The sequence below is a fragment of the Oncorhynchus mykiss genome, chromosome 4, assembly GCF_057628025.1.
Source record: "Oncorhynchus mykiss isolate SJ-2025 chromosome 4, ASM5762802v1, whole genome shotgun sequence".
In the NCBI taxonomy this organism is placed as follows: domain Eukaryota; kingdom Metazoa; phylum Chordata; class Actinopteri; order Salmoniformes; family Salmonidae; genus Oncorhynchus; species Oncorhynchus mykiss.
In genome coordinates, this window is record NC_143025.1 from 77,825,843 (window position 1) to 77,853,265 (window position 27,423).

Consider the following 27,423-nt stretch of genomic DNA (forward strand, 5'->3'; position numbering starts at 1 on the left):
CATGTGTGCAATATTGTAAACCCTGCCTACTGCACTATTGTCTCCTATGGAATTTTTACTGCTTACTTAAATGGCATGTTCTGATGAATTATTCACAGATGGTTGGCTATATACTGAACATGCTGTCTCTGAAATGTATGAGACATACAGTACCAGTCAAAGGTTTGGACACACCGACTCATCCCAGGGTTTTTCTTTATTTTTACTATTTTCTACATTGTAGAATAATAATGAAGACATCAAAACTATGAAATAACACATATGGAATCGTGTAGTAACCAAACACATGTTAAACAAATGTAAATATTTTTGATATGTGATTCTTCAAAGTAGCCACCCTTTCCCTTGATGACAGCGTTGCACACATGTAATAAGGATTGTGAAATGATAGTGTCATTTTGAACATATATTTATTTATTCTATTGTGGCTTCCCCAGCTGTGAAAGCAATACTAACTTCATAAGAAATGGTTTCTTTATTTCGTGGCCTTAACCTTTCTTTAACGAAATTAAACCTCTTGTTTTGCACCCAATTCTGTGTTGCTGACCACTAGCCTGTTGTAAATCCACTGACACAGCTTAGAATTGGGGTGCCAGTTGTTGCATTCCTCAAACAACTTTATTAAAAGGACCGTTGACGTCTTGCTGTAGGCTATTGCCTTTTTGACTGCGATCTAATCTAATAATGACGCAGGTGACGTCCACATCCCTCCTACACCTCTTCCAGTTCAGTCCTGATATATGGTGTGCCTCCCTCTACTTCTCAGACTACAAGAGTCCAGCTACCGCAGCAGAACCCACACAACCGCTCCTACACACACGGATGGAGAACGGGAGCTGGCTTGGCGGTGATGTGGTTAGACTTTGTGCTCTATTTATCAGCTCTTTCTTAGGTCATTTCTACGGGGAGAAAATCTAAGTCTTCCATGATGAAACTGGTGTTTGTTTTTGCCGTGGTTGCGTATTTCTTTGCAGGTAAGCTATTGGTAAATTCAATGTGTTTCGTTGTGCATGTACTGCATGGTGTTGCGTGTACTCTAGCGCGTTTCAGCACCACGGAGAGCGCCACTGCTTGAGAGAGTTGCATGCAGTAGTCAGTCATGCATTGTATGGAGCATTTTCTCTGTTAATCTTCTTGAGAAATGTTTTTATAATTGCTCATCTATATCACATATTTATTTTGCAAAACTAAATGGAATGTAATATCATATAGTTATGGAGAAGTTTTTTTCAACACAGAACCACATTCTGACCCATTTTCTCACGAATTTACAGAACATCTAGCACTTCCCGTTGGAGAAGAACGACAGCGAGAGGATGTGGTACGCGAAATGTTTTTCGTCACATGTTGGATAACTCAGATTAAAAATAAATAGCATTATTATATGAGGGACTGTTACTGTTTTCCAGGTAACACGGTGCTTGGTTGAGGTCCTGTCCAAGGCGTTGACCAAACCTGACTCTCACCCTCTGGATCAGGAATGTAAAGATATTCTCAAAGCAGGCAAGTCGTTTTTACATGACTAATTGTTGTATTTCAAAGGCAGCAGATAGGAAAGATTTTGAAAAGATAGCATTATATCATTTCATAAACGGTGATAGCAATATGATGTCAGTGTTTGTTTACAAGACTGGAGTTAATGAACCTTGCACTTGCCTTTCATAAACTAACACGTGCACTTGACTCACCCATCCCCCGCCCCTCCACCAGCACTGAATTTGCTGATAGCTATTTTTTCGAGGAAAAATGTGGTTGTCCCAACTAGCTATTTTAATATGAATGTACTAATTGTAAGTTGCTTGCATAAGAGCATCTGCTAAATTAATAAAATGTAAAATGTTGGTCTGCCATGATGCTACCAATAAATCACTTTTGCCTGTCTTTCTCTGTAATGTCAATGGAAATGAAGGAAAGGAGACAAGCAGATAAAGCCACTTTAGACTATTGAGATGCAGCCCCGTGTTGACTGGAGGAAGAGATGGTGAAAGAATGAGTACAACCAGAGATACCAGTACTGTATATAATGAGGAGATGGTCTTGTCTCCGCCCTAACAATGGGAGTCATTGTCCTAAAGGCTGGAAGGCAGGTGATCTGCTTATCAGTCTGCTTAATGCTGTATTCCTGTGTGGACATATTTTGACAGGAGTTGACCCTTTTGCTTGACAGTAATATTACACAGGGTTACTGCTGTAGGTCATAGGACCTAGTGGGGCTTCGGCTAACACAGAGACCAGAGCTATAGAGCTACAACCTGACAACCAACTGAGGAGATGAGTAGAGACACCTAAATTAGCATTTGCTTCTTTATTGATGGAAATTCTACTTAGCTGAATTTAAATATGCTACTATGGGAGACAGATAATGCTTTCTCCATATATTGTTGAGAGCCATTTTACAATGGTCACCAAAATGAACTAATCAAGGGTCTATGAGTAGCTGATTAGTTGAATCAGGTGTCAGTGCAGTGCTGGAAAAAAGTGCCATTGCCTCCGAGTAGCTCTTCTGTCTCTGTAATGTTTGAATTGAGGGGGAACTTGCAGAGTTGGACTTGAGTTGGACAACATGAGACAAGGATAAAGTAGTAAACACTGTGGATGTTGTCCACACCCTCTACAGGTGCCCAACATGCTGCTCCTGTGGAGAAGAAAAGTGATGAGGTGCTGACTAATGAAGAGGAGGGCAAAGAACATGAACCTGAGGCACCAGGAGCCGACGTGAAAGACATCGAGGCCCTCTTGAAGTCTGTGGAGGAGAAGAGGGAGACACCGGAGGACGAAGATCGCAGCCAGGAGTCATGGGACCTCAACTATGAGAAGGAGAAAAGGATTTGGAAACCAACACACAGGTATCATTATAAGAAACCCAATCACAAACGTGATGAGGAGGTTTCTGAAGAAGTGAGAGAAGAGCCAGACGAAGAACGTAGTCAGGAATCCTGGAGCCTGGGCGATGAGAAGGAGAAGAGATATAGGCCTACCTATCGGTACACCACCAAAAAACACCACAAACGAGACGAAGAGGGTTTAGAGGAAGAGAGAGAAGAGCCAGAAGAGGAACGTAGTCAGGAATCCTGGAGCCTGGGCGATGAGAAGGAGAAGAGATATAGGCCTACCTATCGGTACACCACCAAAAAACACCACAAACGAGACGAAGAGGGTTTAGAGGAAGAGAGAGAAGAGCCAGAAGAGGAACGTAGTCAGGAATCCTGGAGCCTGGGCGATGAGAAGGAGAAGAGATATAGGCCTACCTATCGGTACACCCCCAAAAAACACCCCAAACGAGACGAAGAGGGTTTAGAGGAAGAGAGAGAAGAGCCAGAAGAGGAACGTAGTCAGGAATCCTGGAGCCTGGGCGATGAGAAGGAGAAGAGATATAGGCCTACCTATCGGTACACCCCCAAAAAACACCCCAAACGAGACGAAGAGGGTTTAGAGGAAGAGAGAGAAGAGCCAGAAGAGGAACGTAGTCAGGAATCCTGGAGCCTGGGCGATGAGAAGGAGAAGAGATATAGGCCTACCTATCGGTACACCCCCAAAAAACACCCCAAACGAGACGAAGAGGGTTTAGAGGAAGAGAGAGAAGAGCCAGAAGAGGAACGTAGTCAGGAATCCTGGAGCCTGGGCGATGAGAAGGAGAAGAGATATAGGCCTACCTATCGGTACACCCCAAAGAAACACCACAAACGAGACGAAGAAGACGAAGAGCGCAGTCAAGAGTCCTGGAGTCTGGGCGATGAGAAAGAAAAGAGAGAGGAGGATGATGAGGAAAGAAAGAAGAGGATCTGGAAACCCACCCATCGGTACCACCACAAGAAGCACCACAAACGCAGTGAAGATCCTTCAGAGGAAGAGGAGGAGGAGAAAGATAAGAGAATTTGGAAACCCACACACAGATATCACCACAAGAAACACCACAAACGAGGTGCTGACTCATCGGACGAGGAATCAGAGGAGAAGAGATCAGAAGAGTCAGAGGAAGAGGAGGAAGAGGATAGAGAGAAGAGAATCTGGAAGCCCACACACAGATACCACCACAAAAAACACCACAAACGTGATGAGGAGCTTTCAGAAGAAGGGAGAGAGGAGCCAGATGAAGAACGCAGCCAAGAGTCCTGGAGTCTGGGTGATGGAAAGGAGAAGAGAGATGAGGATATGATGAGAGATGAGGATGAGAGAGAAAAGAGGATTTGGAAACCAACTCACAGGTACCACCACAAGAAGCATCACAAACGCAATGGGGATTCCTCAGAGGAGGAAGACGAGGAACGAAGGAGTGATTCGGACGAACACGAGGAGGAGAAGAGGCATGGAGATGCCGAGGAGGACGAGAGACAGAGGGATAGGCAGGAGGCTCTGAGGTGTGTATCTACATATTCATATGTTTTCCAGGCTATAAATCTTCAACCATAACAATTTTTACCAAAGGACATTTTAGACAGATGCTTTTGAGACCAAGGACTAGGCTTAATCTGTGTCCGGGAAACACTGAGTATATAGGTTGAGCTGGTGTTTGTGTGACAGGTACCTGGCAGAGAAGAGTCGTCTCCTGGGGGAGGGTGAGGTGTATGAGAAACGTTCTCCCTGGGCTTACAGAGGATACTACCACCCCGCCTGGTGGAAGAGAAGCATAGACCCACACACACCATTGCATAAGGTTTCTATGCACAACCTACATTTTTAGACTGGACTACTGCTGTGTTAGTTTGTATAGTTTGAGCTATTTTAATTATTTTTTTCAATCACTTTTATTATTCTTTAATTTATATATTAAGGTTCCACTTTAAATGATGTTCAATTGTTTCCAATTTGATTTTTAATTGTACAGAAATGTTTTAATACACTAAAGTGTGATGTGATTTGATTGGCTAAGATGGAGGAACTGGCGAAGTTGCTGTCCTATAAGAATCACCAGCTGGCCAGCCAATCAGAGCTGGCAGACGAGGAAAAGAAGAGGAGCGTATCTCTAACCCCAGAGGAGGTAACATTTGAACATCACAAATAACCTTTATGAAACATGACACAGAACAATTCAATGGTGAATTACCTTTTCATAAGCCTCCTCTTCAACTTCTCAGAAAATATATCTTGAAAGATGACATATCAGAAGGTTTTGGATGTTTCATGCTCTTAGACACCACAATCCTGCTTTATATTGAAGTAAGAAAACCTTTTTCACGCTATGAAAATTATGAACCAGTCCAATATTGGATATTGCCCTCTCTGTAGTCTGCTGTGGGAAGAGACTCTAACCTCTCTGTAGTCTGCTGTGGGAAGAGACTCTAACCTCTCTGTAGTCTGCTGTGGGAAGAGACTCTAACCTCTCTGTAGTCTGCTGTGGGAAGAGACTCTACCCTCTCTGTAGTCTGCTGTGGGAAGAGACTCTAACCTCTCTGTAGTCTGCTGTGGGAAGAGACTCTACCCTCTGTATTCTGCTGTGGGAAGAGACTCTACCCTCTCTGTAGTCTGCTGTGGGAAGAGACTCTACCCTCTCTGTAGTCTGCTGTGGGAAGAGACTCTAACCTCTCTGTAGTCTGCTGTGGGAAGAGACTCTACCCTCTCTGTAGTCTGCTGTGGGAAGAGACTCTACCCTCTGTATTCTGCTGTGGGAAGAGACTCTAACCTCTCTGTAGTCTGCTGTGGGAAGAGACTCTACCCTCTGTATTCTGCTGTGGGAAGAGACTCTACCCTCTCTGTAGTCTGCTGTGGGAAGAGACTCTAACCTCTCTGTAGTCTGCTGTGGGAAGAGACTCTACCCTCTGTATTCTGCTGTGGGAAGAGACTCTACCCTCTCTGTAGTCTGCTGTGGGAAGAGACTCTAACCTCTCTGTAGTCTGCTGTGGGAAGAGGCTCTACCCTCTCTGTAGTCTGCTGTGGGAAGAGACTCTACCCTCTGTATTCTGCTGTGGGAAGAGACTCTACCCTCTCTGTAGTCTGCTGTGGGAAGAGACTCTAACCTCTCTGTAGTCTGCTGTGGGAAGAGACTCTAACCTCTCTGTAGTCTGCTATGGGAAGAGACTCTACCCTCTCTGTAGTCTGCTATGGGAAGAGACTCTACCCTCTCTGTAGTCTGCTGTGGGAAGAGACTCTAACCTCTCTGTAGTCTGCTGTGGGAAGAGACTCTAACCTCTCTGTAGTCTGCTGTGGGAAGAGACCCTGGTTGCATAACCATGCAGAAGCCATATGTTTATCTCTAGGAGACCTGGCTCGGGTTGAGGCTTCACAACTCAAAATGAGCCTTGATATTCTGGAATGGAAACAGCCTGTGTGTGAATGAGCGCAGGTACAAATGCCTACAGAGAAAAGCCCTTTGACTCCAGGCATGTCTTCCTAGATAGTGGTGGTGGCTCACTAAGCAAATTGATAATGTAATGAATATATTATTCTGCAACATTGTTCTTTGGCACTGACAGTCTTCACTGTGATGATAGTAGGCTAAACAAGATATGTGTGTCCCTGAAAGAAATGGTGTCCTCTGCACTGTGGGATTCATCTGAAAGTAATACAACCACACGTTTAGAAAATGTGCATCTAGCTGCAGAGAAAAAGGCTGTTCTTTTTCCTCTCTCCCTCGCATGGTTTTCAAGGCTGCAGCAGCGATTGCACCAAAACCTAAGTTATTGCATCCCCTCACAACCCACCCCTATTAGAGCTGATAGTGGTCGGCCCGGGTATAAACTCTCTATCACACCACCTGCTCTGGAGCGAGGAAATACAATGGGGAGGGGGAGAATGGATGACTCTAGGGTATTATTTTTCATCCTGACAGTCTTCAGACTACACTGCAGCAGCATCCCCTACAATGGGACTCCGGTAGTGGGAATATCTACACTATTGACTGTATTAAGATCCAGGGAAAGCAGTGGCTAATTAAGGGGAGAGTCAGATTCCAGGAGCAAGGGGTTTAATTGAAAGGCTTGCACTTTTACGGAATAAATGCCTATATGTTCTTTCTTCCTTGGATGGAGGAGAAACATTAAGCTACACTGAACAAAAATAGAAATGCAACATCTAGCAACATCTAACATCTAACAACAAACGACTTTACTGAGTTACAATTCATATAACGGAATCAGTCAATTGAAATAAATAAATGAGGCCCTAATCTATGGATTTAGATGACTGGGAATACAGATATGCATCTGTTTGTCAGAGACCTTAAAAAAAGATAGGCTTGGATCAGAAAACCAGTCAGTATCTGGTGTGACCACCATTTGCCTCATGCAGCTCGACACATCTCCTTCGCATAGAGTTGATCAGACTGTTGATTGTGGTGCGTGGAATGTTATCCCACTCCTCTTCAATGGCTGTGTGAAGTTTGCTGGATATTGGCGGGAACTGGAACACGCCGTCGTACAGGTTGATCCAGAGCATCCCAAACATGCTCCATGGGTGACATGTCTGGTGATTATGCAGGCCATGGAAGAACTGGAACATTTTCAGCTTCCAGGAATTGTGTACAGATCCTTGTGACATGGGGATGTGCATTATTATGCTGAAACATGAGGTGATGGCGGCAGATGAATGGCACGACAATGGACCTCAGGATCTCGTCAAGGTATCTCTCTGCATTCAAATTGTGTGCAATTGTGTTCATGTCCGTAGTTTTATGCCTGCCTGCCCATACCATAACTCCACCACCACCATGGAGTACTCTGTTCACAACATTGACATCATAAAACATTTCCCACACGACGTCATACCCGCTGTTTGCCATCTGCCCGGTAAAGTTGAAACCGGGATTCATCTGTGAAGAGCACACTTCTCCAGCGTACCAGTGGCCATCAAAGCTCAGCATTTGTCCACTAGTGGGTTACGACGCCGTACTGCAGTCAGGTCAAGACCCTGGCGAGGACAACAAGCACACAGATGAGCTTCCCTGAGACGATTTCTGACAGTTTGTGCAGAAATTCTTTGGTTGTGCAAACCCAGTTTCATCAGCTGTCCAGGTAGCTGGTCTCAGACGATCCCACAGGTGAAGAAGCCGGATGTGGAGGTCCTTGGCTGGAGGTGGTTACGGTTGTGAGGCCGGTTGGACCTACTGCCGAATTCTCTCAAATGGCTTATGGTAGAGAAATTAACATTGAATTATCTGGCAACAGCTCTGGTTGACATTCCTGCAGTCAGCATGCCAATTGCACGCTCCCTCAAAACTTGAGACATATGTGGCAGTGTGTTGTGTGACAAAACTGCACATTTTAGAGTGTCCTTTTATTGTCCCGAGCATAAGGTGCACCTGTGTAGTGATCATGCTGTTTAATCAGCTTCTTGATATGCCACACCTGTCAGGTGGATGGATTATCTTGGCAAAGGAGAAATGCTCACTGACAGGGATGAAAACACATTTGTGCAGGAAATTTGAGAACTTCGCTTTTTGTGCATATGGAACATTTCAGGGATCTTTTATTTCAGCTCATGAAACATGGGACCAACACTTCACATGTTGCGTTTATATTTTTGTTCAGTGTATTTAGCAGTAATAACGCTCTCTCTGTGTGTGTGTGTGTTGTGTTTTCAGGAGAAGGAGCTGGAGAACATAGCAGCTATGGACATGGAGTTACAGAAGATATCTGAGAAGATGCAGGAGGACAGGAGTGACTAGATAGACAGGCAGAGGCATGCAGACAGGGATGCTAAGATACACAAGGTTAGCACACTGAGATAGTAACAAAAGACTAGAGAGAGATAGACTGACCCGTCAGCGTTCCGGACAAAAAAACACTAACATCCAAGAGCCTTGCTGCAAATTCTGCTGTGTTAACCTTTGTACCTGTGAAATGTTGATGTTCTCAAAAGAGACTGTTTAGTTAATATATAAGTATAATAGTATAAAGATAAAGTAGATGCTTTGCTAATTTGTCCGGATATCTATATATTTAAAGTACGCATGACAGTTTTGTTCAAACTTTTGAATGGTTGTTTGTTTGTTCAGTCTGCATTTAATAAAATGAATTATTCTGGGACCAAAATTAACACGTATCTCAGGATTTTAATACCTCAGCAACACAGTTGGTTATCAAGAGTAATAGTATTTTAACAGTACTGTATTTATTGAAATTCCCACTAATGCAGCACAGTAAGGAGGCTGTGATAGCAAATGGCTGCTTTACATCATGGCACTTTCTGCTAAAAGAGTATAAAATACAAACAAAATGCTACATTTGGGAGCTTAGAGCTTTGGAGAGCAGCTCCAGGGCTGAATAACAACCATGATCGTTTATAACTGGTAGCAGGAGGGAGAGACACTTCAGTGATTCTATCCCCACCTCCACAAGTACATGTAAATCAAGTCATCAATGATTTAAATTAGACAAACTCTGGGCACCCCTCAATAGTGTCATCCCTCTGTGGTCTCTGAGTTCGTCTCTTTGTGGCCGGCTCTTCTGCTGTAGTTGAGCCTGTCTTTAGTTGTATCTGTAGTAACGGTCATCCCGGAGAGGAGGCAAGCCCCGCCCCCACTCATCAGCAGCACAGGGTGGTCCTGTTAGGCAACACCTACACACAGAGACAGTGAGGTCAGAGGTCGTGCAGATATAACAAACATGGACGCTTCCACAGAGACAGTTGTATAAGACCGCAGTGAACACTACCGGGGTGAACACGACCGGGGTGAACACGACCACGGTGAACACGACAGCGGTGAACACGACAGCGGGGAACACGGTGAACGCGGTGAACACAACCGGGGTGAACACGACTGCGGTCAACACGACCGCGGTGAACACGACCGGGGTGAACACGACCGGGGTGAACACGACCGTGGTGAACACGACGCGGTGAACACGACCGGGGTGAACACGACAGAGGTGAACACGACCGGGGTGAACACAACAGAGGTGAACACGACCGGGGTGAACACGGCCGCGGTGAACACGGCCGCGGTGAACACGACCGCGGTGAACACGACAGCTGTGAACACGACCGGGGTGAACACGACCGGGGTGAACACGACAGAGGTGAACACGACCGGGGTAAACACGACCGGGGTGAACACGACCGGGGTGAACACGACAGCGGTGAACACGACCGGGGTGAACACGACAGCGGTGAACACGACCGCGGTGAACACGACCGGGGTGAACACGACAGCGGTGAACACGACCGCGGTGAACACGACCGGGGTGAACACGACCGGGGTGAACACGACCGGGGTGAACATGGCAGTACACTAGGGTCTACTAGAAAGAATAATAACAGTAATATGCTTATTAAATACACAACACACACTAGAGCACACTAGGAAGCATACTAGAGAACACTCAGATACATACCTCTTTATATTGAGAGTACACTGCAAAGGGTCTGGAGGGGGCGAGGAACTTGATGAGGCCCAGTAGAACTGGACAGGGGTTGAACCGACTGGCTATCACCAACCTGAGGAGAAGAACCAGAGATATTATACTGTAAAACTGGACAGTAGAACTAGACAGTAGAACTGGACAGTAGAACTAGACAGTAGAACTGGACAGGGGTTGAACCGACTGGCTATCACCAACCTGAGGAGAAGAACCAGAGATATTATACTGTAAAACTGGACAGTAGAACTAGACAGTAGAACTAGACGTAGAACTAGACGTAGAACTGGACAGTAGAACTAGACAGTAGAACTGGACAGTAGAACTAGACAGTAGAACTGGACAGTAGAACTAGACAGTAGAACTGGACAGTAGAACTAGACGTAGAACTGGACAGTAGAACTAGACAGTAGAACTAGACAGTAGAACTGGACAGGGGTTGAACCGACTGGCTATCACCAACCTGAGGAGAAGAACCAGAGATATTATACTGTAAAACTGGACAGTAGAACTAGACAGTAGAACTGGACAGTAGAACTAGACAGTAGAACTGGACAGGGGTGGAACCGACTGGCTATCACCAACCTGAGGAGAAGAACCAGAGATATTATACTGTAAAACTGGACAGTAGAACTAGACAGTAGAACTGGACAGTAGAACTGGACAGTAGAACTGGACAGTAGAACTAGACAGTAGAACTGGACAGGGGTGGAACCGACTGGCTATCACCAACCTGAGGAGAAGAACCAGAGATATTATACTGTAGAACTGGACAGTAGAACTAGACAGTAGAACTGGACAGTAGAACTAGACGTAGAACTAGACGTAGAACTGGACAGTAGAACTAGACAGTAGAACTGGACAGGGGTGGAACCGACTGGCTATCACCAACCTGAGGAGAAGAACCAGTGATATTATACTGTAGAACTGGACAGTAGAACTGGACAGTAGAACTAGACAGTAGAACTCACCTAACCAATTTGGTGAGATTAGTGAGTACTTCAAAGGAGGGAGGATGGAAGAAGGCCTGTTGAAAGTATTGGAACTCATGTGTAGAGACATACTAGGGTTGTAGACTACATGGAAACACGAGTTTCCCCAACCCTCGACAAACCTATCAATAAACACAGGATCAGATGACATCTGCTGTAGCCCCAACATCAATCATCTTTAACTAGACATCTCACTTCGGATCAAGATTACTGCTAAGCACTCCTGTTTTGTTGACAAACATTGACATGTTTGACTGATTTCAGACAGTGCAAGACGACACCTACAGAGCAAACATGGTGTGTCAGGGGTATGTAATCTTAGTGCCAAGCAGCTGTTATACTGTTTATTAGTGCTTATACATGTCTACTGACAGCACATTCATGCTTTAGAGTTCACTCTGTAACTTAGTGGCATTAAAACAGAGACCTTATGGGGGAGGTGAGAGCGAGACAGAATAACACTCACCCGACAGCGTTCCTACCCTCCGGCACGCCTGCAGCAGCAGTTTCTTCCTCTTCTCCATCTTCTCCTGGGCCTGAAACGCAACACACAGTTGCTCTTCAATTGTACACCGTTGAAATCTTTGGAGCACACAAGCACCAGGAAGTGTGACAAATAACAGAGACAACTTGCTGCTTCACTATGTGTTGATCTCTCTCCGTTTCTCCCTCTCCTTGTCCTCGGCAGGGTCTGTACTGGTACTAGTCTCCATGCTCTGGTCCTCTGTGTCTGGGCTGCCCCCATTGCCTTCTGCTTTCTCTGGGTCAGGTTGGACTTGTCTCCATTGGCCTGTCCAGCATCTAGAGTGGTGACAATACATCAATCAATTCAATAGATGAGACAGTATAGCATTGATTCAATGAGACAGTATAGCATTGTTGGTCTGTCAAAGGATTATATTCCCCATGCCCACGTCTATGTCTTTAGCCTCCGTGTCCAGTGTCCCTGCCAGCAGTGCGTTGACATGACAGATGGGAAGCTCATGGAGCATATCGTGGAAGCCAAAGCTCTCTACCCCCGCCTTCTCAGGGCCTCCTCCTGGGTACATCTGCATCACTGACCCATAGCCTGGAGGAGAGAGGATAGAGACACAAGATGGAGGAGTCTGTTCGGGTGTCTCCAGATGAACGCAACATTACAGTACGTTCCGATAGAATTTACATAAAATGTTGACATACTTGTGGTTATGTAGTGTATGTGGACACCTGCTTGTCAAACATCTCATTCCAAAATCATGGTCATTAATATGGAGTTGGTCCGCCTGTTGCTGGTATAACAGCCTCCACTCTTCTGGGAAGGCTTCCCACTAGATGTTGGTACAGTGATGCTGGGACTTGCTTCCATTCAGCCACAAGAGCATTAGTGAGGTCGGGCACTGATGCATAGCTTGCATGTTGATAGTACAGGCAAATATTTGACCTGACTGTCAAGCATTGTTAGCTAATGCACACCAATAGATAATGTGATTGTGCATGAGCACAGTTGTGTAACGACTAACTTTGTCTTTTGAATCCGCAGCTTTGTAACGTTAGATGTCTCCCCGTTTCAGTACAACGGAGTCACCCTCATTCGCTCTGTGCTGGGAGTCATCATCTTCCTTGTCCGTCATTAGAAAGCTTGTCTTCCTGCTTAATAGCAAGCTGAATGGTACATTCTATTTTTTACCCAATAATATGAGTTTTTAATCACCAAAGATAACAGTAAAGTACTGAAATAAATTATTTTTTGGAGCTCGCCTATTGAATTATCTAACCCACGTGCTAGTTTTCGTTTCCTTAGCATTCAGGACGATTAGCCAACAGCAGAAAAATCAATCGCTCACAGTACTCGGCTCTGATTGGCTTATTTGCTGTTCGTAAAGCGTATCCGCCAATGGTAGAGAAGTGCTAAGATTTTCTAGGTTCTGATAGGTAAGTCTGAGAGCACAGAGGGAAAATCTCACATGGGGTTATAACTGATCTAAAGGCTGGAAAGACTATTCTACGTGGACATGTCATGAATTGCTCCCAGGGAATCACCATTGCAGAGAAAACAACTGACCAAAACATGTTTCTCAAGTTTATTTCAGTGCATCTCAGTCAGCAGAAATTCCAGTGTTTTCTCTGAAAACAAATGTCTCCTTCAACACGATAATAACCCACCACCAGAACTCTCTCTGAAATATACAGGTATTTTGGACTTGTTAATAAAATTGCAAAAAAGTTACATTCTAAAAACATCAAACAAGTAACATGTATAAAACAAAGCAATGAACGTATATTGATTGTGAAAGTAGCCGACAACATTGAATTCAAAGACTGTGCTACACCAAATCAAACAAGTGACAAGATGTAAAGCTCATGTGCTGAATGAATTGCTGTCTCTGCAGATGGACCATGGAACCAAAGCAGTAGGCCAGACCGTCAGACAAAGTGGCCTTGTAGAGCTGGTCTACCCTTCCTGTAGAGATGGTCTACCCATCCGGTAGAGATGGTCTACCCATCCGGTAGAGATGGTCTACCCTTCCTGTAGAGATGGTCTACCCATCCGGTAGAGATGGTCTACCCATCCTGTAGAGATGGTCTACCCATCCGGTAGAGATGGTCTCGGGATGAAATATAGTGACAAAAACATTCTACTTTTCTCTGCAATTTACAATATGAACAAATAATTGATGTAGTCTGCAAAACCATATCAACAATGCATTTAAATGATTTCTTGCCAGCAGCACTAAGTGAAAGCTGATGTCCAGGGTTCATTCCTGCCCTCCAGTGAGTTTGTGGAAGAGTTCCTCATCCAGTGTCTCGTTCTGGTCTTTGGAGCGTGTTGAGAGGAAGATGTATCCTCCTATGTACTCATGGACCACCTTACAGTCACAGCTCACACAGGAGAAGGCTATCGACACATTCTGGTCAAACTCTATGGCCACCTGAAGACAAACAGTATGGATTAATATTGATTCATGTATTTTATAGATACAGTACCTTGCAAAAGTATTCATAACGCTTGGATTTCTTCACATTTTATTGTGTTACAAAGTGGGATTAAAATATATTTGTCATTTTATGTCAACAATCAACACAAAATACTCTGTAGTGTCAAAGTAGAAGAACATTTGAAATATATATTTTTTTACATATATATATTAAATAACTTAAATGTCGTTGCATAAGTATTCAGCTCCCCGGGTCGATACATGTTAGAAAAACCTTTGGCAGTGATTACAGCTGTGAGTCTTCTTGGGTAAGTCTCTAAAAGCTTTCCGTACCTACAGTCGTGGCCAAAAGTTGAGTCTGCTGCCTCAGTTTGTATGATGGCAATTTGCATATACTCCAGAATGTAATGAAGAGTGATCAGATGAATTGCAATTAATTGCAAAGTCCCTCTTTGCCATGCAAATGAACTGAATCCCCCCCCCAAAAAAAATTCCACTGCATTTCAGCCCTGCCACAAAAGGACCAGCAGACATCATGTCAGTGATTCTCACGTTAACACGTGTGAGTGTTGATGAGAACAAGGCTGGAGATCACTCTGTCATGCTGATTGAGTTCAAATAACAGACTGGAAGCTTCAAAAGGAGGGTGGTGCTTGGAATCATTGTTCTTCCTCTGTCAATCATGGTTACCTATAAGGAAACACGTGCCGTCATCATTGCTTTGCACAAAAAGTTCTTCACATGCAAGGATATTGCTGCCAGTAAGATCAACCATTTATCGGATCATAAAGAACTTCAAGGAGAGCGGTTCAATTGTTGTGAAGAAGGCTTCGGGGCACCCAAGATAGTCCAGCAAGCGCCAGGACCGTCTCCTAAAGTTGATTCAGCTGCGGGATCGGGGCTGCTGAGGACTGGCGTAAAGTCATTTTCTCTGATGAATCCCCTTTGATTGTTTGGGGTATCTGGAAAAAAGCTTGTCCGGAGAAGACAAGGTGAGCGCTACCATCAGTCCTGTGTCATGCCAACAGTAAAGCATCCTGAGACCATTCATGTGTGGGGTTTCTTCTCAGCCAAGGGAGTGGGCTCACTCACAATTTTGCCTAAAGAACACAGCCATGAATAAAGAATGGTACCAACACATCCTCCGAGAGCAACTTCTCCCAACCATCCAAGAACAGTTTGGTGATGAACAATGCCTTTTCCAGCATGATGGAGCACCTTGCCATAAGGCAAAAGTGATAACTAAGTGGCTCAGGGAACAAAACATAGATATTTTGGGTCCATGGCCAGGAAACTCCCCAGACCTTAATCACATTGAGAACTTGTGGTCAATCCTCAAGAGGCGGGTGGACAAACAAAAACCCACAAATTCTGACAAACTCCAAGCATTGATTGTGCAAGAATGGGCTGCCATCAGTCAGGATGTGGCCCAGAAGTTAATTGACAGCATGCCAGGGCGGATTGCAGAGGTCTTGAAAAAGAAGGGTCAACACTGCAAATATTGGCTCTGCATCAACTTAATGTAATTGTCAATGAAAGCCTTTGACACTTATGAAATGCTTGTAATTATACTTCAGTATTCCATAGTAACATCTGACAAAAATATCTAAAGACACTGAAGCAGCAAACTTTGTGGAAATTAATATTTGTGTCATTCCCAAAACTTTAGGCCACGACTGTAGATTCATAATTCTTCAAGCTCTGTCAAGATATTTGGGACCATATCTAGACACCAATTTTCCAGTCTTGCCAGATTTACAAGCAGATTTAAGTCCAACCTGTAACTTGGCCACTCAGGAACATTCGCCATCTTCTTGGTAAACAAATCCAGTTTTCCTTGTGTTGTAGGCTATTGTCCTGCTAAAAGGTGAATTCCTCTCCCAGTGTCTGGTGGAAAGCAGACTGAAGCAGGTTTTCCTCTAGGATTCTGCCTGTGCTTAGCTCCATTCCATTTATTTTTATCCTGAAAAACTCCCCAGTATTTGCCAATGTCAAGCATACACATGCCATGATGCAGCCACCACTATGCTTGAAAATAAGGAGGCAGTTACTCAGTGATATGTTGTTGGATTTGCCATGTTTTTTTTTTCAGTATTACTTTAGTGCCTTGTTGTAGACAATATGCATGTTCACTTTTTAACAAAATAAAATGTGAATTCATCTAAGGGGTCTGAATACTTCTGCAAGGTTAGGTATATTTCCGGTAAAACAGTTTCTCTTATTACAAAGACAACTATTATCCTTGCTTTCTAATCTGTAAAAAGCAATCAATCTAGAGCCATTTACCTGTCTGATCTCCCAGTTGACATTCCACTGTTTCATGTTGGCGAATCTCCAGGTGGTGACAGGCAGGCCAGTGGACATGTCAATACGGACCAGACGGTTATAGGAGATACCCATCAGCTCATCCTTCTTACTGCCTCGGAACCTGGAACACACACACACACACACACACACACACACAGATTGTGTGATAAGTAACTTTACCTGGGACCTGAAGATTTACATTAGCTCGCTGAGCTAACGCCTAAAGCTAAGGCATTATCTCAGCAGGCTAACACAGCCTTGAGGTGTTTGAACCTGGTCGGTCACATTTACGTACCTGACAATGTAGTATTTGATACCAAACTCGGCCAGGGACTGCCAGGCATTGATGAAGCGCATTTTAGCTTCATTGAGAGAGAGACTGGCAATGTTCTGATGGGCCTCCAGGATCCTCGCTGTCAGCTGGACAGCAGACAGAACAGGGACATTTAGGCTACTTTACACAGACATTATGTCAGCCCTTTAACAAATACTGAGAGGGTAAGTGAATGGAATAGAATGATCTGGATGTCGACAGATTGTCAGTCTGAGATTATAAAACCAGTGGAGAGCTCTGATGACATCCTCTCCCTGTCTGTGGCTCACAAACACTGAATCATGTTTGATTGATCATCACCTTATATTGCAGATAGACCCCCACCTGTTTGGGCTTGTACCTCTTGGTGTATCTAGGAGAGACAAAGCACTCAGCGTTCATCTCCATGGCATCCAGGTCTGGAGCAGATTGACCAGGGGGGGGCGCCAGACTCTTCATCTGCAGGAACGACTGGATGTTCTTCACCTCCGACCTAGACCAATCCCAGTTTCTCCTAGTCAGTTTACAGTCAGAACCCTATTAATGTGGTAAGGCATGGGAAGGATGAAGTAAGAACGTGTGACCTGTAGGAGCTGTAAGCCATGGTCTTGCCCTTGGAGGCCAGAGTACACGCTGCCTTCCACTTGGCATACTGCGTCTCCTGGATAAAAACAGGAATATCATCACAATATGTAAGGGGAACAATGGAGTCATGTTCTTGGTGCCCCACTCCCAAAAAATGTTTTTATAAGACTTTGGTTCAATAAGAAATTGCATCTTACGTTGTCACAGCGGATGTAGACCTCGCTCATCCCATCAGCCACTGGGAGCAGCAACTTGATGCCAAACTTCTTGTCCGTCACATTGACGTCAGGGACCACCTCACATCCTCGGAGATGCAGCTGTTCTATCGGCTCTCCACTAGCTGTCTCTTTGTTCTTGTAGTAGGAGATGGTGGTGTCTTTAAACACGAACCAGTACTCCTTATATGAACGCAATGCTAGCCTTTTAGGCCTGGGGTACGAAACAAAACAACAACAAAAAAACGATTTGGGGAAAAATGTGAACAGGTTGTGTCCCCACACAGTCACACGTTGCTGTGTGAACTGTCTGTGTCATGGACTATCTACAGTGTAGCATACTAACCTTTCCTTCTGTAAAGTGTAATGGCATTTTACTTCTACGACTTATCATTCTTGGTTTCTAAAACCCATGTTTCCATTTGTTACACAGATACAGTACCCTATTAATGTGTGTTTCTGGCCATATACAGCGGCCTTTAGGATTTACCTGAACAGCTTAAGGGAGTCTGCCAGCTTTGGAACGTCTGTGATGTCTTCCTGGGGGGGGGGGGGGGGGGGGGGGGGGCGGCACAACTGTCAATTATCCTATGACATCATCATGTTGAGACATGCAATCAAAGCAGACAACCTATCAACCCTTGCTTAAAAGACAGGTGTTGCACCCTCTGAAACTGTTGAAATCATACAGACTTGTTTATCATTTATACTGTATATAAAGAATATGAATCGTTTAAAATAATAAAAAATCCACTTACCAATATTCTGTCTGTTTTTCCTCCAAGTGTGACCTCTAGATTGGATAAGGCAGCCTCTACTTCATCTATCTCCGGTTCATTGGAAAAGTCCAGAGGTTCCGTGGAAATGGTCATCTTACATATGTGATACTGAAACAATATTAACAAAATAATTAATAATCAACACTTAATGATGGGAATTGGGGGATATATCATACTAAGAGCAACAGGAGATTATTGTACAATACAGAGTAGATAAGAGTACAATACAGAGTAGATAAGAGTACAATACAAAGTAGATAAGAAGAGTATAAAACTAACAGACAAGTTTGAAAACCTAAATATACCCAGTCTTTAGCTGTGTAAAAGGCAGGTCTGAACCCAGAAACAGTTTTTAGTTCCAACACTTGAGGCCAGACGATGACACAGACTGGGAGAAGACAGAGAGAGTCTTGTGATACCAGTAACAAGGTGAGAGGTGAGAGCAATAACCATCTCATGGATTTAATAATTTTTATAGATCAGTTGAGAATAAATCAGTCAGAGATGAAGAACAGTTGAAATTCTATGTTTTTCACTTAATACTTTTGTGTTATTTATATTTTATCACCCAGAGGAGTTCAGGAGGATAACGAGAATCCCTCCCTGCCTCCTATGGGATTGTCCTCTTTCCCATCATGCCTCCTTTGGGACTGAGACACCAAACCAGATGGATAATAGTGTGTGCGTGTATGTGCGCGCGCATATGTATGTATGTATGTGTGTGTGTGTGTACCTGTAAGGAGGCGAACATGAGCATCTCCTCCTCAGTGCAGTTGATCTCCTCCAGTAGGATGGACCAGCGAGCCTGCTCATACAGCTGGGTTATCCTCACAGCATCATACTGAAACACACATCAATAAATCAGTCAATGTTAGCGTTAGAGTTGGTGTTATGGTTACAGTTAGTCTCACCTTCGGGTTGAGGTTCAGTGTTTTTCAAACACTCACTTAAGTTTAAGGTTAGGGGTTAGTGTTACCTTTGGGTTGAGGTCGAAGAAGCAGTGGTATTTGAAGCGTAGCTGGAGTCTGTCATGTTCTCCGATGCCCTGTTCCATCAAGGAGCGGGAGGAGTCCAACCACCTGTCAATCACATCAGCAGCCTATCACAGTAAACCAGGAAGTGTTCAGGGAAGAGACAGAGAACTCCAGCATAGCAAAGCCAACATCTAGTAAGTCTTCTACATGTACAGCCATAGTCTGGTTCATCTCAAGGTTTTTGTTTCTGAGTAACTCTTACCCTGCGTTGATGATGGCTTTGTCCACCATGGACAACTGCTGGTACATCTTGGCCAGCTCTTCAGGGGGCAGGTTGGGCTGGCTGGAGGTCAGGGGGTTGTCCCCAAACCATAAGCTGGTGGCCGAGGCTGGAGTCCCATTCTCTGGGTCATAGGTGGGCACCATGGTCTTACTGTACAAGGGACTGCCTGGAGGAGTCAGGTAGAGGAGGAGACACAGTTCAGGGACCATGTTATAATGAGAGTGCTGATCTAGAATCAGTTTTGCCTTTTAGATCATAACGAATAAGATTATATCAAAACCTTTGAAATGGTTCAGAACTACAGTCAAAATGAGGCTGATTTTATGAGTTGGAATCCTCAGCTGCTCTATACTGTAGCTACTCAAACAGACTCAGAAAGTGTGTGTGTCTGCGTTTCAGCCTTGAGAAAATTGCAGCGTACTGTACTATTCTTTCAGATATCCGTCATGATCGCTCTATTCTTTTAGATCTTCAGAATTCTGCATTCCTTCTTAGATTGTTTCAGAAGTCAACAGAAGCCACCATGTGGGCTGAATGTGGTGGTGTGAGACATACAAGTCAGAAATGATCCACTTTGAGTTAGCCTGAGGTTCTAAACCTCGACTGTGTTGCCATGGTGGTGAATGGAATAGCTTCACAGCATGATTGAAGATGACCTTCGAGATATGAGGAAAGTTTACGCCAGGCTAACTTCACCATGTGGATAACTTAGCCTGAGGGCCTGATGGTTTCTGTGATTCAATAAAGGTATATTGACAAAGAGACAACAACAATGGGGTTGGGTAAAGCAGAAACAGGCAGTCACCTAGGATATGGCTAACTTGGTTGAAGTCTTTACATGAAAACAGAAAGGAAGAATCTGACGGTCTACTGAAAATATCCATGTCTAAAAACACGATTAACACACGATTGTAACTCTGCTTCTCTCACCCGTTCCCCCAGAGCCTCCATTGAAGATGTCCATATCTAAGATGTCTTCCAGCGCTGGATTCTTGTCTTTCTTCATCTTCTTCTTCTTGGGCAGGTTATCTGGAGGCTTCAGCAGGGACAGCTCCTCTGGCCTCCTGATGTCTAGAGGAGAGAGGACGTCAAGGAGAGTTCCTGCCCCTAAACCCTTACTCCTAGACCAGTGGTTCTCAAATTTATCCTCGGAGACCCCCAGACGTTTCCCAATTTTGCTGTAGAGCTGAACCAGCTCACCTGATTCACCTATTCAAAGGCTTGATGATTAGTTAACAAGTTGAATCAGGTGTGCTGGCTCTGGAATAGATCAAATACATAGAAGGGCCGGGGGTCTCCGAGGAGAGGTTTGAGAACCACTTCCTCAGACCCCTAAACCCTAAATCCCTATACCTAGATTTAAATCCCTAACCACTAGGTCCTAGCCCCTACCCCCCTCAGTCCCGGTGAAGACGTGAGAGCACTGGAGAAGTATAAACAATATGACAAACATTTTCCTTGTCAAAAATCAGTAAATGGGAACTTGACCATATTAAACACTGATCCAATCCTTTCAGATCTACAGTACACTAGTGCAAAGGGACTAGTGCTTAGGGACTAGGGGGTGAGGATAGGGCCTCATATCCGGCTAGGGTACTCACTGAGTGCTCTGCAGATCTCAGCGACGGTCTTGAAGACGACGGCAGAGTAGCTGACGGTGAGTTTGACCGTCTTCATGTTGGGCAGCTGCAGGCACAGGGGTTTGTGCTGGGGAGTGTATCGCAGGTCAGCGTCTGCCTGGACACCGTACTTGTCCAGGGTCCAGTGGGTCTTCAGCAGCCAACAGCTCCTCTGCTCCCACCACAGAGCATGGTCTGACCAGTCCTGAGGGGCCTCTGACGGAGAGATGGAGATGGGGGAAAGAGAGAGAGGATATATGGTTGGATAAAAGGACAGTATTTTCACAAGGCACAAACATTGCCATTAAACATGTACAGCTGTATGTATTATCCACAATTAAAACCGATATTCTCTCGTCTAATAGGAAACAGGTACAAAAGTATCTATATCCACTGTAAAACGAGTCCCATAGCGACATAACCTGAAAGGCCGCACAGCAAGGAAGAAGCCACTGCTCCAAAACCGCCATAAAAAAGCCAGACTACGGTTTGCAACTGCACATGGGGACAAAGATCGTACTTTTTGAAGAAATGTCCTCTGGTCTGATGAAACAAAAATAGAACTGCTTGGCCATAATGACCATTGTTATGTTTGGAGGAAAAAGGGGGAGGCTTGCAAGCCGAAGAGCCCCATCCCAACCGTGAAGCAGGCGGCTGGTTAGCATCCTGTTGTGGGGGTGCATTTCTGCAGGAGGGACTGGTGCACTTCACAAAATAGATGGCATCACGAGGAAAGAAAATTATGTGGATACTGTATATTAAAGTAAAAGCTTGGTCACAAATGGCTCTTCCAAATGGACAATGACCCCAAGAATACTTCCAAAGTTGTGGCAAAATGGCTTAAGGACAACAACGTCAAGGTATTGGAGTGGCCATCACAAAGCTCTGACATCAATCCTACAGAACATTTGTGGGCAGAACTGAAAAAGTGTGTGCGAGCAAGGAGGGCTACAAACCCGACTCAGTTACACAGCTCTGTCAGACGGAATGGGCCAAAATTCACCCAACTTATTGTGGGAAGCTTGTGGAAGGCTACCCAAAATGTTTGACCCAAGTTAAACAATTTCAAGGCAATGCTACCAAATACTAATTGAGTGTATGTAAACTTCTGACCCACTGGGAATGTGATGAAAGAAATAAAAGCTGAAAGAAATAATTCTCTCTACTATTATTCTCACATTTCACATTCTTCAAATAAAGTGGTGATCCTAACTGACCGAAGACAGGGAATTTTTACTAGGATTAAATGTCAGGAATTGTGAAAAACTGAGTTTAAATGTATTTGGCTAAGGTGTATGTAAACTTCTGTCTTCAACTGTATATGGCTTAGTCATATAAAGTACATGTTGTCATACACCCCCTTACCTCCACTGTAACAAACACAACACACCTTGTATCTATGTGAAATAAACCAAGGCTTAGGTCACTATAATACCGTTTTACACTAGGGGAATTCCATAGTGTCTAATCCTCCTGAATGAAGGCAGGATGTGTCTTAAATCACACCCTATTCTCCATGTAGGACACTCATATTGTAGACGTAATAACTGTCAAAGGTAGTGCACTACACAGGGAATAGGGTGTCTTGAGATTTCTCCCAGGTGAATAAACATGAGATAAAGTGGTGGACTTTAGCCCCTCTGGCTGTGGTACTGAAGCATTGTGGGAGAACAATACTACTCAGCACTATAGATGAATGTAGGGCAAACAAGGGTGTGTTCTCCAGGCTAGTACTGTGTCTGAGAGAGGGGGGGAGACAGAGAGACAGAGAGGGTTGGAAGAGAGAATGAAAGAGACTTACTGATCTTCTCCACCAGTTTGAGCATGAGTCCTCCAATGTGCAGGTCTCCCTTGACTCTGAGTTTAAACCTCATGCCCTCGTCTCCATCTCTCTGGTCTACCTGGACTGACAGCTCCCACGACGTGTTGCCATACTCTGCCGTGTTTATCATGACCCTGACTGGAGAGCAGGGAGTTTAGGTGAGAGATAGAGGACTTATTAACAAATGTATTTGTGAAAAGTGTTGTATGACTAAAATATGATTGAGCGACTGATCCTGCTGTGGCTTCCCCAAAACACTGACTGAAGAGACAGGTCAGCAAAAGGGCATGTTCAGTCTCATTTGCAGTACTGACTGACTAAAATAAATATAGCACCCTATTCTCTATATAGTAGGGCTGTCCCCAACTAAAACAAATATTGGTCAACCAAAAGTTGTCTGTTTATCAATTGGTTGAATTTTTTAAATGTGTATTTTTCCATATATAGACACAACCTACGTGAAAAAATCTACTATATACAGTGCATTTGGAAAGTATTCAGACCCTTTCCCCTTTTCCAAATGTTGTTACGTTACAGCCATATTCTAAAATTGATTAAATAAATGTTTCCCCCCATCAATCTACCTACAATAACCCATAATGACAAAGCAGAAACAGGTTTTTAGACATTTTATTCACACTTTGATATGAGACTCGAAATTGAGCTCAGGTGCATCCTGTTTCCATTGATCATCCTTGAGATGTTTCTACAACTTGATTGGAGTCCATCTGTGGTAAATTCAATTGATTGGATATGATTTGGAAAGGCACACACCTGTCTATATAAGGTCCCACAGTTAAGAGTGCATGTCAGAGGAAAAACCAAGCCATGAGGTCGAAGGAATTGTCTGTAGAGCTCCAAGACAGGATTGTGTCGAGGCACAGAAGGGTACCAAAAAATGTCTGCAGCATTGAAGGTCCCCAAGAACACAATGGCCTCCATCATTCTTAATGGATGACGTTTGGAACCACCAAGGCTCTTCCTAGAGCTGGCCGCCTGGCCAAACTGGGGGGGGGGAGGGGGGGGGGGGGGGGGGGGGGGGCAGCACTCCACCAATCAGGCCTTTATGGTAGAGTGGCTAGACCGAAGTCACTCCTCAGTAAAAGGCACATGATAGCCAGCTTGGAGTTTGCCAAAAGGCACCTAAAAGACTCTCAGACCATGAGAAACAAGATTCTCCGGTCTGATGAAACCAACATTGAACTCTTTGGCCTGAAAGCCAAGCTGAACATGCCCTTTTGCTGACCTGTCTCTTCAGTCAGTGTTCTGGAGGAAACCTGACACCATCCCTACAGTGAAACATGGTGGTGGCGGCATCATGCTGTGGGGATGTTTTTCAGTGGCAGGTATTGGGAGACTAGTCAGGATCAAGGGTAAGATGAACGGAGCAAGTACAGAGAGATCCTTGATGAAAACCTACTCCAGAGTGCTCAGGACTTCAGACTGGGGTGAAGGTTCACCTTCCAACAGGACAATGACCCTAAGCACACAGCCAAGACAACTCAGGAGTGGCTTTGGGACAAGTCTGAATATCCTTGAGTGGCCCGCACTGAATCCGATCAAACATTTCCGGAGAGACCTGAAAATAGCTGTGCAGTGACGCTCCCCATCTAATCTGACATAGCTTGCGAGGATCTGCAGAGAAGAATGGGAGAAACTTCCCATTTTTATATTGCGAGTGTGCCCACTGGTAATGGCACGTGCTCTGCGCACGTATACATGAAGAGATTATTATAGTGGGAGAGCAAGAGTTTTTAGTTTTGACATCGATTAACATGTCACCAGAATATGACCTTCGATATTTATTGGAAAGGATCACCACGCTCATCACCTTGCACTTCCACCACCATATGAAGTTCATAATTTATTTAATCTGTAGCCTAATACACTGCATGCTTTTCCGACGTCGTAGTGGGAGCATAATTCATTTTACCGACACAAAGAGATCCTACCTTGTCTAGCGTATTTGGAAAGTTTACTGAAAAAGTTTGTTTCCATCAGGCCTGTCATGATTATTATTTGTTTTTTTAACGATATCTACTTTACGCGCCTAAAACGTTTCGATTGGAACCTGGTTATTAAAGAAGTTATTTTTATTCGCAGGAGGAAATCTGGAACAAAAAAACGTATTTAGGTCTCATAAAACTGTTGTGAGAAACATCTATGGTGAAATATGAATTTTAAAAAAGATATAAGGACTCATATGTCGATTTATAATAGAGTAGGTTAAATTCAGTAGCACATACCATAACAAATGTGAAATGTTGGTTTACATTATAAACGACAGGCTAGATTGTATACTAGCCCAGTTGTTTCTCAAACCTCCTCGGGATCTCCAGACGTTTCACAATTTTGATGTAGCCCTGAACTAGCTCACCTGATTGACCTAGTAAAAGGCTCAACTGCGAATGAGCCGCAACCGAAACCTCAGCCATGCGTAGGCTACAATCTCTTTTATCGTGCTAAAACCGTAACAGAACACAGGTACGTTAGAAAACTCACCTTGATAAAAGTTTGAAACCTCTTCTCTCTTTTTTTCTGTGGTGTGTGATGCGGTCTGCTGTCCCGTTCGCTCAGGACAGGTACCCGCCCCATACACACAGTTAAGGAAGTAGGCTAGCCTAGAAGTTTCAGCCTTGTCTTATAAATTGTCTCAGTAGCATGAAGTTCTGCTGTCTGTATTACTCTTAAAACTACCAACAACTACACAACCACTTCAAATGAGTGGATTCGGCTGTTTCACCGACACCCGTTGCTGACAGGTGTATAAAATGGAGCACACAGTAATCTCCATAGACAAACATAGGCAGTAGAGTGGCCGATACTGAAATACTCAGTGACTTTCAACGTGGCACCATCATAGGATGCCACCTTTCCAACAAGTCAGTTCATCAAATGTCTGCCCTGGTAAAGCTGCTCCGGTCAACTGTAAGCACTGTTATTGTGAAGTGGAAAACTCTAGTAGCAACAAAGGCTCAGTGAAGTGGTAGGCCACAATCAAATGTATTTATAAAGCCCTTTTTACATCAGGCCACACAAGCTCACAGAATGGGACCACCGAGTGCTGAAGCGTGTAAAAATTGTCTGTCCTCGGTTGCAACACACACTAGCATGTTCTAAACTGCCTCTGGAAGCAACATCAGCACAAGAACTTAATGAAATGGGTTTCCATAGCAGAGCAGCCGTGCACACAAGCCTAAGATTACCATGTGCAATGCCAAGCGTCAGCTGGAGTGGTGTAAAGCTAGCCACCAATGGACTCCTGGAGCAGTGGAAATGTCTTCTCTGGAGTGATGAATTATGCTTCACCATCTGGCAGTCCGAGAGACGGATCTGGGTTAGGTGGATGCCAGGAGAACGCTACCTGCCCATATGCATAGTGCCAACTGTAAAGTTTGGTGGAGTAGGAATAATGGTCTGGGGCTGTTTTTCATGGTTCGGGCTAGGCCCCTTAGTTCCAGTGAAGGGAAATCTTAACGCTACAGCATACAATGACATTCTAGACGATTCTATGTGTCCAACTTTGTGGCAAAAGTTTGTGGGCCCTTTCTTGTTTCAGCATGATAATGCACCAGTGCACAGAGCGAGGTTCATACAGAAATGGTTTGTTGAGATCGGTGTGGAAGAACTTGACTGGCCTGCACACAGCCCTGACCTCAACTCCATCTAACACCTTTGGGATGAATTGGAACGCCAACTGCCAGCCAGGCCTAATCGCCCAACATCAGTGCCCGACTACACTAATGCTCTTGTGGCTGATGGAAGCAAGTCCCCGGAGTAAAGTACCAACATCTAGTGGAAAGCCTTCCCAGAAGAGTGGAGGCTGTTATAGCAGCGAAGGAGGGACCAACTCCATATTAATGACCATGATTTTGGAATGAGATGTACGACGAGCAGGTGTCCACATACTTTTGGCCATATTGTATTTTATAATCTTGTTTACTTCTCAAAGGCCGACTATAATTTGCAATAGGTGTGAGGAAGAAGCACAGGTAGCCTAACCTACCTATTTAGGATAGTCTGAGTTTTATGAATCAGACGGTCAGCGGACCTTCCCTTACTTTAATAACATCCTGTCTCTATGTGTAAATCCGTACAGTATGAATCATAACACTACACTTACAATATGTAATATAGCCTATGTATTGATTGATTGATGTAGTGGCATTACACATCCATTCACAAAACTAAAGATCAAATATCATTTGAGTTACTGTCCAACATGTTACAGAAGAATGTACACATTTAGAAACTCCAGTCATTGAAACACAGAAGTTTAATTGAATAGTAGGACAACATAGGTAATAATGACTCAAGCCTGCCATCC

General features: G+C 44.2%; 2 protein-coding genes and 2 long non-coding RNA genes across 4 annotated transcripts; 1 reads left to right on the plus strand and 3 right to left on the minus strand.

Moving 5' to 3' along the window:
- Positions 1-715: 715 nt before the first annotated feature.
- On the plus strand, positions 716-8,973 carry chgb (chromogranin B). The gene is made up of 7 exons (XM_021600837.3): positions 716-974; positions 1,275-1,321; positions 1,410-1,503; positions 2,618-4,358; positions 4,522-4,654; positions 4,871-4,978; positions 8,516-8,973. The coding sequence occupies exons 1-7, from the start codon at positions 926-928 to the stop codon at positions 8,597-8,599; spliced, it is 2,256 nt and encodes a 751-aa protein (XP_021456512.3). The 5' UTR covers positions 716-925; the 3' UTR covers positions 8,600-8,973.
- On the minus strand, positions 8,967-10,445 carry LOC149984145 (uncharacterized). The gene is made up of 2 exons (XR_016495440.1): positions 10,269-10,445; positions 8,967-9,492 (listed from the first exon to the last, which is right to left on the minus strand). It is a non-coding gene; the product is annotated as an uncharacterized LOC149984145 (long non-coding RNA).
- Positions 10,446-11,263: 818 nt separating this feature from the next.
- On the minus strand, positions 11,264-13,085 carry LOC110520983 (uncharacterized). Its single transcript, XR_016495441.1, has 4 exons — positions 12,464-13,085; positions 12,199-12,353; positions 11,751-12,085; positions 11,264-11,406 (listed from the first exon to the last, which is right to left on the minus strand). It is a non-coding gene; the product is annotated as an uncharacterized LOC110520983 (long non-coding RNA).
- A 245-nt stretch (positions 13,086-13,330) lies between these two features.
- On the minus strand, positions 13,331-26,030 carry LOC110521071 (fermitin family homolog 1). The gene is made up of 15 exons (XM_090233085.1): positions 25,599-26,030; positions 23,076-23,234; positions 21,257-21,490; positions 20,586-20,726; positions 19,635-19,821; positions 19,375-19,477; positions 19,132-19,239; positions 18,378-18,506; positions 18,110-18,159; positions 17,602-17,833; positions 17,404-17,480; positions 17,165-17,312; positions 16,802-16,926; positions 16,486-16,627; positions 13,331-14,193 (listed from the first exon to the last, which is right to left on the minus strand). The coding sequence occupies exons 2-15, from the start codon at positions 23,224-23,226 to the stop codon at positions 14,020-14,022; spliced, it is 2,001 nt and encodes a 666-aa protein (XP_090089211.1). The 5' UTR covers positions 23,227-23,234; positions 25,599-26,030; the 3' UTR covers positions 13,331-14,019.
- Positions 26,031-27,423: the final 1,393 nt, after the last annotated feature.